General features: G+C 51.0%; 1 protein-coding gene and 1 long non-coding RNA gene across 3 annotated transcripts; one reads left to right on the top strand and one right to left on the bottom strand.

Annotated features, from left to right (window-relative positions):
- The first annotated feature begins 90 nt into the window (after nt 1-90).
- Nucleotides 91-2,619, top strand: LOC309854902. The gene is made up of 2 exons (XR_014306478.1): nt 91-828; nt 1,914-2,619. It is a non-coding gene; the product is annotated as an uncharacterized lncRNA (long non-coding RNA).
- NUPR1 (nuclear protein 1, transcriptional regulator) lies at nt 2,403-13,959 on the bottom strand. Of its 2 annotated transcripts, XM_082714549.1 has the most exons (6): nt 13,869-13,959; nt 10,982-11,110; nt 4,535-4,663; nt 3,621-4,047; nt 3,083-3,232; nt 2,403-2,789 (listed from the first exon to the last, which is right to left on the bottom strand). In XM_082714549.1, the coding sequence occupies exons 4-5, from the start codon at nt 3,739-3,741 to the stop codon at nt 3,096-3,098; spliced, it is 258 nt and encodes an 85-aa protein (XP_082570675.1). In that variant the 5' UTR covers nt 3,742-4,047; nt 4,535-4,663; nt 10,982-11,110; nt 13,869-13,959; the 3' UTR covers nt 2,403-2,789; nt 3,083-3,095. The 2 variants fall into 2 exon arrangements, with proteins under 2 accessions (XP_082570675.1, XP_082570674.1); XM_082714548.1 differs by lacking the exon at nt 13,869-13,959 and adding an exon at nt 12,080-12,571 and having other exon boundaries at nt 3,621-4,663.
- Between the last annotated feature and the right edge of the window lie 697 nt (nt 13,960-14,656).

The raw sequence follows: 14,656 nt of genomic DNA, 5'->3' as shown, positions 1-14,656 counted from the left end.
AGTCCAAATGCTCTTAAGAGCCTGGGCACGGGTTTGCGGTGTGTGTGATTCCAGGGCAAGTGTCTGGCTGGGAGGAGGTGAGGGGGCAGGTGGAGGCCGAGGGCTGGTGCTGGAAGACTTGGAAGCGCTGAGCCTTGCAGGGTGGGTGGGATGGAGGGCGTGTCCGACAGAAAGGTCCAGAAGGGCAGAAGCTTGTTCAGGGTCAGGTGGGAGAGTCAGATTTCAGTCCACATGTTTTTTGTTTTTTTTTTTTAAAGATTTTATTTATTTATTTGACAGACAGAGATCACAAGGAGGCAGAGACACAGGCAGAGAGAGAGAGAGAGAGGGAGAAGCAAGCTCCCTGCCGAGCAGAGAACCCAATGCGGGGCTCGATCCCAGGACCCTGAGATCATGACCTGACCCGAAGGCAGAGGCTTTAACCCACTGAGCCACCCAGGCACCCCCAGTCCACACGTTTTAAAAAGATTTTACTTATTTATGAGAGAGAGAGAGCGAGCGAGCAAGAGAGTCCCCAAGCTGGGGAAGGGGAGGGGCAGAGGGAAAAGGAGAAACAGACTCCCTGCTGAGCAGGCTCCGGGTGGGGGTGCGGGGGCTCAATCCCAGGGCCTTGGGATCCTGACCTGAGCCAAAGTCAGACACTCAACTGAATGAGCACCCACCCCCCCTTAACAAGGTGCTCTGAGAAGGAATCAGGCAACTCAAGGCAGCGAGTTCCCTGTCCGCAGAGGTATTCAAGCAAACAGAGGCAACCCAGGAATGGAGAGCAGTAGGATTGGACGACATGTCCTCTAATATTCTACCCAGCCGGAGATTCTGCGACTGTTGGTAGGTCTTACTCGGGAGGGTGGGGGCAGACTGAGATTGCCAGAGGTTCGAGCTGGTCTTGGCAGGCTGTGCACCTGCTCCCTCTCCAACAGCAGCCTCATTCCTTTGCTTGTATTCTTAAGTCCCTAAGAACGAGTGGCTCCAAGTTTTGCAGCCTGGGGCCTACGAGGAAGGGCAGGAGAAAAGGAAAAATGCTTTGCCGGGGGCCTAGGGGCTTTCTCCCTCCTCCTGTTGAGTCTGCCTGTGGAAAATGTTTCTTGCTAGTTTTTTCCAGTAGTCCCCAGCTTTGGCCAACACGTGACGAAGCACCTAAATACCACGTTTCCCAGCCTAGTTAGGCGTGGCCATGTAATTAAACTCTGACGGGATGTAATGGATTCTACTTGGGTCATGGCCTTCATGATGAATTTGTGTGGCTTCCGCTGGTCTCTCCCCCCTCCCTTTGCACATGGCAGGTGCTGAAGCAGCTAGTTTGGACCCAAAAGTGGAAGCCACGTTGTTGTTGTTGTTTTTAAAGACATGTTTGTGTATTTGAGAGAGGCCGGGGGAGAGGGAGAAAGAATCTCAAGCAGACGCCTTGCTGAGCGATATAGCCTGACGCAGGGCTCGATCTCACGACCCTGAGATCACAACCTGAGCTGAAGCCACGAGTCCGTTGATCAATGGACTGAGCCACCCGAGTGCCTGGAGAGCCATCCTTTGGGGATGGCAGAACGATGAGCTAAATGTAGCTGGAACCCTGGATGGTGAAGTTGTCATTTTAGCCCAAGAGAACTGACCCTTGGGGCTGTTACGCAACAGAGAGAGAACTTTCTATCCCATTTTGAGTCTCCATTACTGCAGCCCAAACACGAATCTCAGTCAACAGATCCTCTTACTCGCCCCATGTTCTTCTCAAACTGATTACGCCCAGGAGGTAAGGTTCTTCCTCCCCGAGCTGACCTCCCAGAGCCCTGCCCTGACAGCCCCCTTGGCAGAGGGACTCGCCCCATAGATGAGAACCGTGAGAATCCTTGCATCTGAGCCCTCGGTAATCTGGGGCAAATCCCGTAATGTTTTAAATCTTTGTTTTCTCCATTTTGCAGGTGGCACCAACGGATATCACTCATTTCAAAGGGTGGTTTTTCTATCGTTTTAATTGTATTTTATTTGTAAGTCGGCTCCACGGCGGGGTATGGCCCTAGTGCGGGACTTGAACTCACCACTCTGAGAGGGAGACCTGAGCCGAGATCAAGAGCTGGAAGCTTAACTGACTGAGCCACCGGGCGCGCTCTACCGTCCCGCCCTACCCCGCAAAAGGTGATTTTTCATGAAAATGACACGCAGGATCAGTAAGTCTGCTTCTTCTAGACATGGAGAGTAGCTGGGGGGGAGGCCTGTTTCCCAGGCAGCATCACAAAGAAACCGGAGGTTTTTTTTGCATTTCGTAAGAAATCATGGAGACACGTTGGCCAGAACATTGGGCACCAAAATAAAACAAAAGGAAACACACTGGCCTCTACCCGTCCGGGCGAACCGAACCGCGGACACACTCTCCCGGGCGCACGAACAAATACAGACACTGACAAAACCGGTTCTCATGGGTTCGTGCAAATGCAGCCCGGCTGCAGGCGGACGCGACACTGGGCCGAGGGGACAGACGCCGCCCACAAGCTGCGGCTGAACTTTCTTTATTGTCCTTCCCACCCTTAGGGACTCCAGTTTCTTCATGGTCTTTCTTTTTTAGGGGCTTTTTTTTTTTTTTTTTTTTTTTTGGCGACTGCCCCTCCATTCCCTGCCTCTTGCTCCCTATCTTGTCCTTTTGCTGGGACTGGAGGCACTTCCTTGGTGGCCCCTCGGAGGCTCAGTCAGGTAGGGTAAGTCCGGGGGTGGGGGGGGCAAGCAGGCCTGGGCCCCACCCCAGATGCCGATGCTCCGATGCTCCGCGGTCCTGTCTCCATCGCTGTGTGCTCTGGCCTCACCTAGGGCAGGGGAAGTTCTCATCCTGGGCTCCCCACCCTGCCTCTCCTGGTCACTGGCTCTGTGTCTCCAGAGAAGGACCCTCCCCTCCCCGGGACTCTGTTTCTCTCCCCGTTAGCCAAATTTCCCTCCAGTTGGAAAGATTCTGCGTTTCCCCCTTTGCTCTGGTCCCTAGGACACTCGGAGTTGACTGTGTCTTGTTTTATTCTGAGTTGAGACCAGAGTCCCCCCGACCGCACACATTCAGAAATGCCCTTCCCAGGCGGAGGGCCCTCCGGGTCCCCTGACTCCTTACTTCCAGCTCTGTCTCAGGACCGTGCCCCTCGTCTTTTCCTCTCCGTATTCTGGAGCTTGGTCACCAGCTTCCTCTCGTGGCCTCCAGGGCTGGGGCGGTTGGTGTTGGCGGCAGCTTCTCTCTTGGTGCGACCTTTCCGGGCTCCTGCTCCTGGGAACCGGGCAAGAGGTTGGGGTGAGGTGGACGGTGGACGGAGGCCTGGTACATCCAAGGAGAGGCAGAGGGGTGCCGGGAGTGCAGGGTGGAAGGGAGGAGACTGGGGAGCGGTGGCCACATAGCTTTGGGGCAGTCGGGATCCCAGGTGCCCCCGACGTGGAGTGAGGGGCCCCCGAGGGTCTCTTGTTGCTCCCATATTCTAGGGGTGCGTGAGGTCCCAGGGCTGAACAGGACAGCCCTCCGTGGAAGAGGGGTTGGAAAGGAATGACTGGAGGGGTCAAGGGAACAGGGTAGAGACTGGGTTAGAGGTGGGGAGAAGGCCAAGGAGGAGTCCTAGCTGGGGGCGTGGAGGGAGCAGGAAGGTGACGGGGCCAGACCTTACCCAGGTGGGCGGGAGCGAGGCCGCAGAGCTCGTCCTCATCCAGGCGGGCGTCTCCGTCCTCGTCCTCGGGGCCTCCGGGCGGCTGGGCCGGGCCGGCTGCTCTGGGGAAACTGGCCTTCATCCTGGACTGCCTCCCGCGTTGTGTCTCTCTGTCTGTCGTCTCCGAAGGCTCTGTTTGTGTCTGGTTTCTCCACACCTCCCTGGTCACCAGCCCGACTTAGAAGGCCACGTGTCCTCTTCAGGCTCTGTCTGATGCAATCTGGCCCTTTCCCAGAACCTGACCCAGTCAACAGCAGTCACGAGGGGGAAAGAGTCGCTCGGTCGCTCGGTCGGTCGGTCGTGTGAGTCCCAGCTCCTTTGCCTCATCCCCTCCCTCCGACTGGGGCTCGCCCAACTGGGTATTTTTCCACAGAGGAGATCCCCGCCCCTGAGGGCGGAGGAGGAAAGAGGCAGAGTGTGAGCATAAACAGTTCTTGGGAGCATGGCCAGTGGGGATCCCAGGGCCTCACCTGGCCGACCCCGTCCGCTCAGTCCCCTGCCCCTGCCACACAGCTGACCCCCACCCAGTTCTGGCTCAGACACCCAGGGGGCAGATGGTGGAGAGAAGAACACACCCCAAACTAGGTCAGTGGTTCTCACCCCTAACGCACCCAACACCCCTTTTCGGTAGGAAACTTCTGGAAAGCCCCCTTAATATCCCGAGCTGCCGGCGGGGGGGGGGGGGTCCCTAGGGAGTTTCCCTCACCCGAGAGGGAGCCTAGCAGGGCGGTTAAGAATACGGATTCTGGAGCCAGTGGCCCTGGGCTCAATCCTTTGATCTGCTACTTCCTGGGTGACCCCAGACACGCCACCTTCCCTCTCTGTGCCCTGGTTTTCTCGACTGTAAAATCGAGGACGATGATAGCTGCGTTGACCTCCCCGAGTTGGCGAGAGCATCGAGCCAGAGTCCGCAGGGAAGGACCCTTGCCAAGGTGCCTGGTACCACGTCCACGGCAACGCGGGCGTTATCCACAGACTTTCCAAACAGCTCACTCCTGCCGTCCCTAGAAGGTAAAGGTAAAAGGAAATAAATTTTTAAAAAAACTTTTCTTTTAAGATTTATTTATTCATTTGAGAGAGCATGAGAAGCAGACTCCCCACTGAGCAGGGAGCCCGGTGCGGCAGTGGTGGAGGAGACTCGATCCCGGGACCCCAAGATCATGAGCTGAGCCGAAGGCAGGCACATGACCAACTGAGCCACCCAGGCACCCCAGGACGTCGATTTATCATGAAATAATGTCTTTCACAAGATGGATATACTGGGGTAGAAGACATTATGAAGTCCACAGGTGTTTGGACCTATTTCTTATGAATTAAGGAAAGGGATTTGGAGAAGAAACGCATGAAACTGGTATTTGCCACCGTCGCCTGCAGGGATCTGCCGAGCTGACCCAGAGAGGCCAGTCCCTGCCCACTCGTGTCCTCACTGAGGTGTACGGGTCAGCTCCCACGGTCCCGGGCAGGAAAGGAGGCAGATACAACCTTCCACCTTTTTTACTTTTTTCAACCTCAGTGGTCTCCAGTACACGAGGACAGGCTGGGGCACGGCCAAGGGGGTGCTTTTTCTCTGCTCCTGTTCCCACTTCTCTGTGAGTCCATTCAAACACTGTTTCCTCTCAGTGTTACCTAATTTCACCTCCCCCACCCCAAACCCTGTAATAACCCAGTCCCATCCTTTACTTCGCCAGAAGAGACACTTCTGCTTGCGTTTCTCCCTGACCTGAGCCAGAATTAAATTTAGTTTTTGTTTTTCAGGTTTGGCTGATTTGTGAATTCTTGAATATCCAGGAAATGAAAGTGAGGTCACTTGAATAAAACACAGTTTGGGATAATTACGTAAGGGCCCTGGGGAAGGCCGCCCCCAAATGTGCCGCTTTTGCATGTTGGTTATTTTATTTTATTTTATTTTATTTTTTAAAGTTTTATTTATTTACTTGACAGAGATCACAAGCAGGCAGAGAGGCAGGCAGAGAGAGGGGGGGAAGCAGGCTCCCTGCTGAGCAGAGAGCCCGATGCGGGGCTCAGGCCCAGGACACTGAGATCATGACCTGAGCTGAAGGCAGAGGCTTTAACCCACTGAACAACCCAGGCGCCCGCATGTTGGTTATTTTAAATAAAAGTTACCGAAGAGATAGCCCGTGTGAGGAGAGCTCTTGGACCCTCCTCTGAACCCCGGAAAGCAGGACATAAATCTCCCAGGAAAAGGTCCGCTCCCTGCACCAGGAGGTAAAGAGACATCCTTTCTTTCTTTCTTCTTCTTTTTTTTTTTTTTTTACTAATTTACATTTTTTTTTTTTTTCAAAGATTTTATTTATTTATTTGACAGAGAGACGCTGGGCTCGATCCCAGGACCCTGAGGTCATGACCTGAGCCAAAGGCAGTGGCTTAACCCACTGAGCCACCAGGCGTCCCTTTACTAAGTTTTGTATGTTTCAATCCCTCCCAGTTTTATAGTCTCTTTGTCTAAAAAGATAAAAACTACCTGCCTCAGTCATTTCCTGAGGTCTTAATTTCATGACACACATAATAAAACTTTGCTTTTCTGGGTTGTTAATCTGTCTCATGTTAATTTAATTCTTTTTTTTTTTTTTTTTTTTTTTTAAGATTTCACTCATTTACCCGACAGACAGAGATCACAAGGAGGTGGCGGGGGTGGGGGTAGCAAGTTCCCCGCCGAGCAGAGAGCCCGATGTGGGGCTCCATCCCAGGACCCTGGGATCATGACCTGAGCTAAAGGCAAAGGCTTTAACCCACTGAGCCATCCAGGTGCCCCTCAATTTAATTCTTGGTCCTGCTGGAAGATACTGAAGGCTAGGAGGAGAAGTTTTCCTCCCCACTAATAATAACACAGTCCACGGCAAGAGAAAGAGCAAAGTAATCTTAAGCAAAGATAACACACCCAGACAAATTAAGGTAGAAACCACAAGGAGATATGGGTTCTTTTTTTTATTATTTTTTAAGATTTTATTTATTTATTTGAGAGAGAGTACGAGCTCTGGGGAGGGGCAGAGGGAGAGGGAGAAGCAGGCTCCCCGCTGAGCAGGGAGCCCGACATGGGGCTTGATCCCAGGACCCCAGGACCATGACCTGAACCAAAGGCAGACACTTCACTGACTGAGCCCCCCAGGCACCCAAGATATGGGGTTCTTGCAAGGTGGTGGGCTGGGATGCCTGCGTGGCTCAGTGGGTTAAGTCTCTGCCTTTGGCTCGGGTCATGATCTCAGGGTCCTGGGATGGAGCCCCACATCCGGCTCTCTGCTCAGCAGGGAGCCTGCTTCTCCCTCTCTCTCTCTCTGCCTGCCTCTCTGCCTACTTGTCTCTGTCAAATAAATAAATAAAATCTTAAAAAAAAAAAAAAAAAAAGGTGGTGGGCTTCACCACTACCTGGGATGGGGTAGGTTCTAGGCTCAGGTCATTGGAGATCAGTGTTTTGGCTTCTTGACTGTGTAGCGAGACACTCAAATGCCTGCAGGATGTGGTACGATTCTGCATGTGACTGTCCTGCTCAGCCTGCCTGCCTGTCACTGTGACTACCAAGAACACCCCCACAAATTCCCCAGTACTAGCCGCGAGATCTTGGGCTCACTTCTGACTTTCCGTCTGCTCATCGGGAAAGGGAGATGGAGAGAGCACTGCTGGAGGGGGTGGGGAGGGCTTGGTCCCGAGCCAGCATGGTGTGCACGGCTTTTTCCAGCGATCTTCCAAGAAGGGAAACTGAAGCTCAGAGAGACTTGCTCAAGGTCACGAGGCTGGTGAGTGGTGAAGGATTCTCCCCACCACGGAGGTCTCCCTGACCCCAGTTCCAGCCTGGTTCTAAGTCAGCACAGCGGCCGGACACTGGCAAAGGTTTGGCAACTGTGTGTGTGTCAAGCGCTTGTCAGGAATTCCTTCTTCCTGCCCTCCCTCCCCCTACTTAGGACCAGGCTGGGTGCTAAGAATGCCCCATTTTTACCCCATTATCCTAATTTTTTAAAAAAGATTTTATTTATCTATTTGACAGAGAGAGAGTAAGCACAAGCAGGGGGAACAGCAGAGGCAGAGGGAGAAGCAGACTCTCTGATGAGCAAGGAGCCCCATGTGGGGCTTGATCCCAGGACCCCGAGATCAAGAGTTGAGCTAAAGGCAGACACTTAATGACTGAGCCCCCATGCACCCCCAAATTACCCTCATTTTATCACACTTTCTCCATATTGTACAGTCAGTCAGCACTAATTTTTTGTTTACTTCTCCATGAGTTGGACCCCCAAGAAGGCAGTCCTGGGGGCGCCTGGGTGGCTCAGTGGATTAAGCCGCTGCCTTCAGCTCAGGTCATGATCTCAGGGTCCTGGGATCGAGCCCCACATCGGGCTCTCTGCTCGACGGGGAGCCTGCTCCCCCCCCCCTTTCTCTGCCTGCCTCTCTGCCTGCTTGTGATCTCTCTCTGTCAAATAAATAAATAAAATCTTAAAAAAAAAAAAAAAAAAGACTGCAGTCCTGGTTTGGTTTAGTTCGTGGTTACAGGGTGAGGCTGTGCGTCCACACAGCCTGGGTCAAAGCCGGGTCCTTGCCCTCAGACGAGTGGTTTAGCCTCTCTGTGCCTCAGTGTCCTCATTTATATGATGAGATGGACAATAATACCTACCTGGCCGGGTCGTTGTGAGGATGAAAAGGGCCAGTTCTTGTGAAGGCGCTGCCCAGTGCCTGGAACAGAGGGCGTGGCCAATAAACTACCCTTATCACCACTCACAAGGGCAGGAATCTTGTCTATCTTACTGCAACCCTCCAGGCCTGGCCCACAGTCAGGCCTCAATCAATGATCAGTTGAATTCATGAAGCTATTTTAAGATTGGTGGGTTTTAAAGCTTCCAGGTCCTCTGCTCTGGGGGAACTGAGAGGCCCAACCCTAGTGCCACGGAAGACGGTGAAGACACGAGGTCCATCCTCCCCGGAGCCAGCAGAGAACATCTCCCTGTCCTTGATCTTGCACTTGATGGAAGAAGAAAGTCTCGATCCTGGGCAGGGCAGGGCAGGGCAGGCAGAGGGAGGGTGGCCAAGAGAGAGGAGACTTTGGGGAACACGTGGTACGGACCTCCAGGGCCCAGAAGGTGAGTCAGTGGGAAAAGGTGCGGATGTGTCATCAGCCACAAGGAAGTTTGTTTTCTTTCTGCATTGAAAGATTGTACCTTCACGATGCTCCAAGAAATCTCTTGCCCAACAGGCATGCCTATTACAAGCCAGTGTGATCAGCCCGAACTAAACCCAGGGGGCTGGGGAGCTCTCAGAAGGCTACACAACCCAGTGGGGAGTGGGGGAGAGTGGGGAGGGTGCAGGGGTGGGGAGAGAATCAGAGCAGGCTTCCTAGAGGCAGTGACGCCTGAACAAGAGGGCCTGGGAAAGAAAGCAAGATAAACCCACCTGCCCAAGCTAAACCACCCACGTCAGGACAGCCTGGGGGATGTGCAGAAATCTTTGGCTCAAAGGATCTGGAGATTCCCAAGTTCGAAGGCAGAGTATGTCATCGTGCTGGCTTGGGGGCATCACTGTGTACCAAGGAGACCCAAGAAGCCTAAATGCAGTGAAATAATACGGCTTTATTGACTCTAGAGCGGCAGTCCAGAGAAGCCCCGAACCCAGCAGCTGATGTGCAGTTATCCCTGGCTATGTGATAGAATCACCTTGAATATAAAGAGATGCAATCTTTTTTTTAAAGATTTTTTGTTTATTCCTTGGAGAGAAAGCCCACTAGAGAGAAGAGAGAGCGCACACAAACGAAGGGAGAGGCAGAGAAAGAGAAGCAGGCTCCCGGCTAAGCAAGGAGCCTGAGGTGGGGCTCCATCCCAGGACCCTGAGATCAGGACCTGAACAGAGGGCAGACGCTTAATTGACTGAGCCCCCAAGGAGACCCTGGATGCAGCCTTTTGATGGGCAGTTTGGTGATACTAGTAACTTTTTTTTTTTAAACGAAAAGCTTTTAAAAAAAGTTTTATATATTTGTCACAGAAAGAGAGAGCATAAGCAGGCAGAGTGGCAGGCAGAGGCAGAGAGAGAAGTGGACTCCCCGCTGAGCAAGGAGCCCAATGTGGGACTCGGTCCCATGAGTCTGGGATCATGCCCTGAGCTGAAGGCAGCGACTAAACCAACTGTGCCACCCAGGCGTCCCCACACTGGTAATGTTAAACACTCCTCCCCACCCCCTATATCACCCTGCTTGTAATAGTGAAAAACTGGAAACAACCTAAGCGTCCACCAAGAAGTAATCAGATGATCAGGATCCTTCCGTGAAATACTCCGTGGCCCTTAACCAGAATAAGCTGTGTCTCCAGCTGTGAGGAGAAAGTCATCCGTAATACATGGGTGAATGAAAAAATCACGTTGCAAAACATTATGTACAATCCTAATTAGTCTTTCTCCTTTTACTTTTTTTTTTTTTTTAAAGACACCATCTATTTGTTTGCGAGAGACGGACAGAGACAGCGGCAGACAGCATGAACAGGGTGGACGGGGAGAAAGAGCTTCCCAGGCATCCCAATTATTCCTTTTAAAACAGTTTTATTGATTTAAGTAATCTCTACCCCCAGTGGGGGCTCAAACTCACGACGCCAAGATCAAGACTCGTGCTCTTCTGACTGAGCCAGCCAGACACCCCCAGTTGGTGTTATTTTTAAAATACTCTCTGTCTCTCTAGTTCTACTGCCAAGTACGTGATGTTTCAGCACACAGATCATCTGGCGTAGAAAAAAGGAAGCGTACGTGGCTCCCGCTTACCCAAGCGTAGACAATAAGATTTTTCCAAACCCTGTAACTTACATCATGTCTTTAGAGGCGTAGTGTAGACTTCTTCTTCTTTTTTTTTAAGATTTGAGAGACAGAGAGCATGGGCAGGATGGGGGTGAGCAGACGGAGAGGGAGAGGCAGCCTCCCTGCGGAGCCCAATGCAGGACTCCATCCCAGGACCCTGAGACTGTAGCCTGAGCCGAAGGCAGGCACTTCACCAACTGAGCCACCCAGTCTCCCAGGCACAGTATAGACTTTGAGTTAAGCTAAAACTTTTATATCAACTGGGTCACGTCACAGAGCTCAGGAAGGGGGGGACGTCAGGACACCGGGGCACGCAGCAACACAGCTACACTCGTGAAGAACAGAACCACACGGGGTATACAGGGTATACACGGATTGCAGAAAATCTCAAGCAGCCATATAAGCCGTGTGTTCAGCTCATGTCACCATATACTCTCCAGTCACTTTCACTTCGGAAACATAGCTTGAGTCGTCAAAAATGCGCACATACAAAAAAAGGACAGACATAAGAACAGTGTTCACTTTTGTAAAATGATGATATTCACCTCCAGTGAGGAGTCCTGTCTCTTCACGTCCCAAATCCATTTCTCGCTGGGGTCATGGTGTCCGATGTCTGATGCTGTCACTTCTGTGTTCACAGGCTCACCTTCTCTGCTGGGCAGTTTGGCATGTTCCTGGTACAATCAATACACAGAGGTCCTTAATGTCCGGTTGTCTGTTCAGATAACCAGGTGGACGGGGCACCCGGGTGGCTCAGTGGATGAAGTGTCTGCCCTCGGCTCGGGTCATGATCGCGGGGTCCTGGGATCGAGCCCCAGGAGGGAGAAGCCCACACTCAGTGGGGAGCCTGCTCCTCCCTCTCCCTCTGCCTCTCCCCTGCCTGTGTTCTCTCTCTCGGTCTCTCAAATAAATAAAAATCTTTTAAAAAGAAACAAAAAAAAAGTGGACAATATCACCTTAAAATTTCTGGTGAGGGCTTCTTGCGTAGGTTCACAATCCTTGGCTGTATAAATTCCAACCCAGGTTTTATGCGATCTAGCTGACTTTCTACCCAACCACTCCTGGATGGTGGGGTGCTTCTGGGGCCCCTTAAGAAGAAGTACTGGTCTTCGAAGGGGGCATCCTGCCTGAGGAAGGTCCAGAGAATCCTGGGGGTCCGTCAAAGCAATCTCTGAGCCTGTTCCATCTGATACAGCATCCATACTGACAGACGAAAGTCTGTTCAAATAATATATTCAAATTATAAAGACCATCATCTTGGAGCTGCTGTCAGCCATGGAACCTCACGCTAACCTTATTTTTGTAAGCAAAATCATTGTAGTTGTTGTAAAAGAACAAAAACAAAACCGAGAGGAGAGGAGTTCAGGGGATGGAACACGGACACAGTGGTCATACCCTAATAATGGAAGATAATGGAAGATTTATACTTTCTCCATGACAGATTCTAGATTGCTGCAATGTGTGGCTTCCTCCAGGGTATACCTATTTTAGAAGTGACGGGGGATTAAAGCCATTTTTAAGAGCAAACGTATTGTAGCCCCTTCCTCCCCCGGGTTCCATGCACACAACGCCACCTTCTGGTCGCGCTGTGCCTTCTTTTGGACGTGTTGGGGACACGAAGCAGTGTGAACGGCTGGCCCCACCTGCCTCCCGTGGGAGGTCAGATCCAACTGCACAGCACGGAACCAAACCAAGTGAGAGTTCAGTTGGTCCAGGCACTGCAAACCCATGAACACTGACGCCGAGCTTCTGTCCTGAAGGAGGAGAGGCTATTGATTGGTGTCACCGAGGGAGTTAACCCTCCCAAGTCCCAAACTCCCTGATGGCTTACAAGTGAGGGTTTTTAGGGGCAAAATTTGGGGCTAGGCTTGGGGGGTGGGAGCTTCTGAGAAGGTTTTGATTGGAGACCCATGAAGTCGTGTTAACGGATGGGACTTAGCTGCTTCTCGTGTCGCTCTGTCTGGTTCCAGGAAGGTCTACACGTGGGTAAGCTCATTTGGTTGAATTCTTTCATGTTCCTTTGAATGGTAAGCAAGCGTTCCTATCTCTCGGGCCCGGAGCTCTATGTTTCCTGTGGCGTCCAGCCGTCCCCGGGGGTGACATGACCTCCAGGTAGGTCTGTCATCAGAACTAACAAGTGAGACTAAAGGACAGACCAGAGGGCCCAGTCTTTTTTTTTTTTTTTTTTTTTTTTGCCACTGTGGCTTTCTTACAGAAAGGGACTCTGCTTTCTGAGCAAAGAGAGGGTTCTGGTCCGCACCACAGTTTTAAATCTCCCCATATAACTTAGTGGGTTCTGGTTTACACATCAGTCTCCTGTGAGTCACATCAGTGCGAGTCTACCCTGAGAGGTTGCTAGCAAAATGGGATTTCTGGGGAAAAAAAGAAGAACACTCTGGACAAATGGATGAAGGCAGACAATTTAAGGGGCGATTTGTCTCACCAGATATACTGCCCAGAAAAGTCCTCACATTGGCCACAAGAGGCCAGGCTTGAGACTGTTCCCGTTGATGCTGTGGTGGCCTGTAGTTGGGAGGCAATTTAGACATCCCTCACGCAACAATGTGAGTGTCCATTATGAAATACTGCACAGTTGTTCTAAGTAACAGGCACACGCAGCCCCAAGTACAAGTCTTAAAAGCATCGTGCTGAGTGGAAAAAATGAGAAACTCAATGAGGTTTCTAGCACAATACCATTTAGGTAAATTAAAAATCCATGCATACAAGCCGACACGCATGTTTGACAAAGACACTCTCACACACACGGGGGAAGGGAGGAGAAGTAAAGCAATCAGGGCCATAAATAGAATAAACAAGCAAGAGGGTATCCAGAGCCCAATGATTACAGTCTGTCAGGAAGCAAGCAAAGAGTAGCCCAACCTCTACATATGGGAATAAACTGTTAAAAGGTCTTACAGTTGTTTAGGCAAGTGTGGCTTAGACCAGGGCACATGTGGTGGAGATGAAAAGAGGATGGAGCATGTGATACGAATGAAACACATAAACCATATTTAACATATACAGTCTGTGGCCAACAAATGAGAACTGTTCCTATTTATTATGGAACCAATCAACATGGGATTTCTTGGTCAGCACTAGGAGATTTAGTGATCCATTCCCCTTAGGAGGGTGACCTTGCCTGAAACAATGTATTCTTGGCTAATAACACCCCTTTTCTCCCCCGCTTCCTCTGTGTCTTCAAAAACCTTTCCTTGGGGCGCCTGGGTGGCTCAGTGGTTTGGGCTGCTGCCTTCGGCTCGGGTCATGATTTCAGGGTCCTGGGATCGAGCCCCGCATCGGGCTCCCTGCTCCGCAGGAAGCCTGCTTCCCCCTCTCTCTCTCTCTCTCTCTCTGCCTGCCTCTCTGCCTACTTGTGATCTCTGTCTGTCAAATAAATAAATAAAATCTTTAAAAAAGAAAAAAAAAACAAACCTTTCCTTTTCTTCAGCTGGATGGAACTCCTATTTGTCAGATGGAATGCTGCCTGATTCCTGAATCATTCCACAAAACCAATTTCCCCTCTTAAGTTACTCAGTCGAATTGCTGTTGTTTAACAGTAGAAACATCAGAGATTACAGATAAATTCTGTGACTAAGGTCGACAGTTGACATCAGGGGAGACAGCTTCTGAGACCTCTACAAACGCGAAATTTGCGAAATCCTCGCCCGCACAAGCTTCTTAAAAATGCAGGATGTAGAGCTGAGGCTGGGTCGGTGGTCAGGCCATTCGGGGAGACGGAGACTTCAAAAAGAAACAAGCTTGATGGCAAAAAGTATGTGGAGTTAATTTGGGGCTGAAATAGTTCGTGCGGAAGTCCGAGATTCTTCTAAGTGCGTAGACAAATATTGAGGGCCCATGAAGTGCCCTCACAGGTACCAGGATGTACTGAGTACTAGGATTGCAAAGGTACTGAGTACTAGGATTGCAAAGGTACTGAGTACTAGGATTGCAAAGGTGAACAAAACAGAGGATTCTAATCTTACTGGGCCGGCCGGTGTAAACAGAAACGAAATAGACGTTACTTTCAAACTTTGGTAGGGGTGATGTAGGAAACCATAAGATGCCAGGATGTAAAGTAGTGCAGTTTAATATTTATTCACGTCCTTAACACGTTCCTGGGAAATCTCCCCGAAAAGTGCAATTTTCTGAGTCTACGGGATCTGCTTGTTTTGATTTGTTTAAAATTTTTTTTTTCAAATAGACTTTATCATTCGGAGCAG

Source organism: Mustela nivalis (genome assembly GCF_964662115.1).
Source record: "Mustela nivalis genome assembly, chromosome: 19".
In the NCBI taxonomy this organism is placed as follows: Eukaryota; Metazoa; Chordata; class Mammalia; order Carnivora; family Mustelidae; genus Mustela; species Mustela nivalis.
This window is presented reverse-complemented; position numbering and strand designations above follow the sequence as displayed.

Excerpts from the sequence above, each read along its gene's own strand:
- NUPR1 (XM_082714549.1), bottom strand. The coding sequence starts at position 3,741 with ATGAAGGCCAGTTTCCCCAGAGCAGCCGGCCCGGCCCAGCCGCCCGGA. Across the intron at positions 3,233-3,620 it reads CCTCGCTCCCGCCCACCTGG|GAGCAGGAGCCCGGAAAGGT; the intron begins GTAAGGTCTGGC and ends CCCGGTTCCCAG.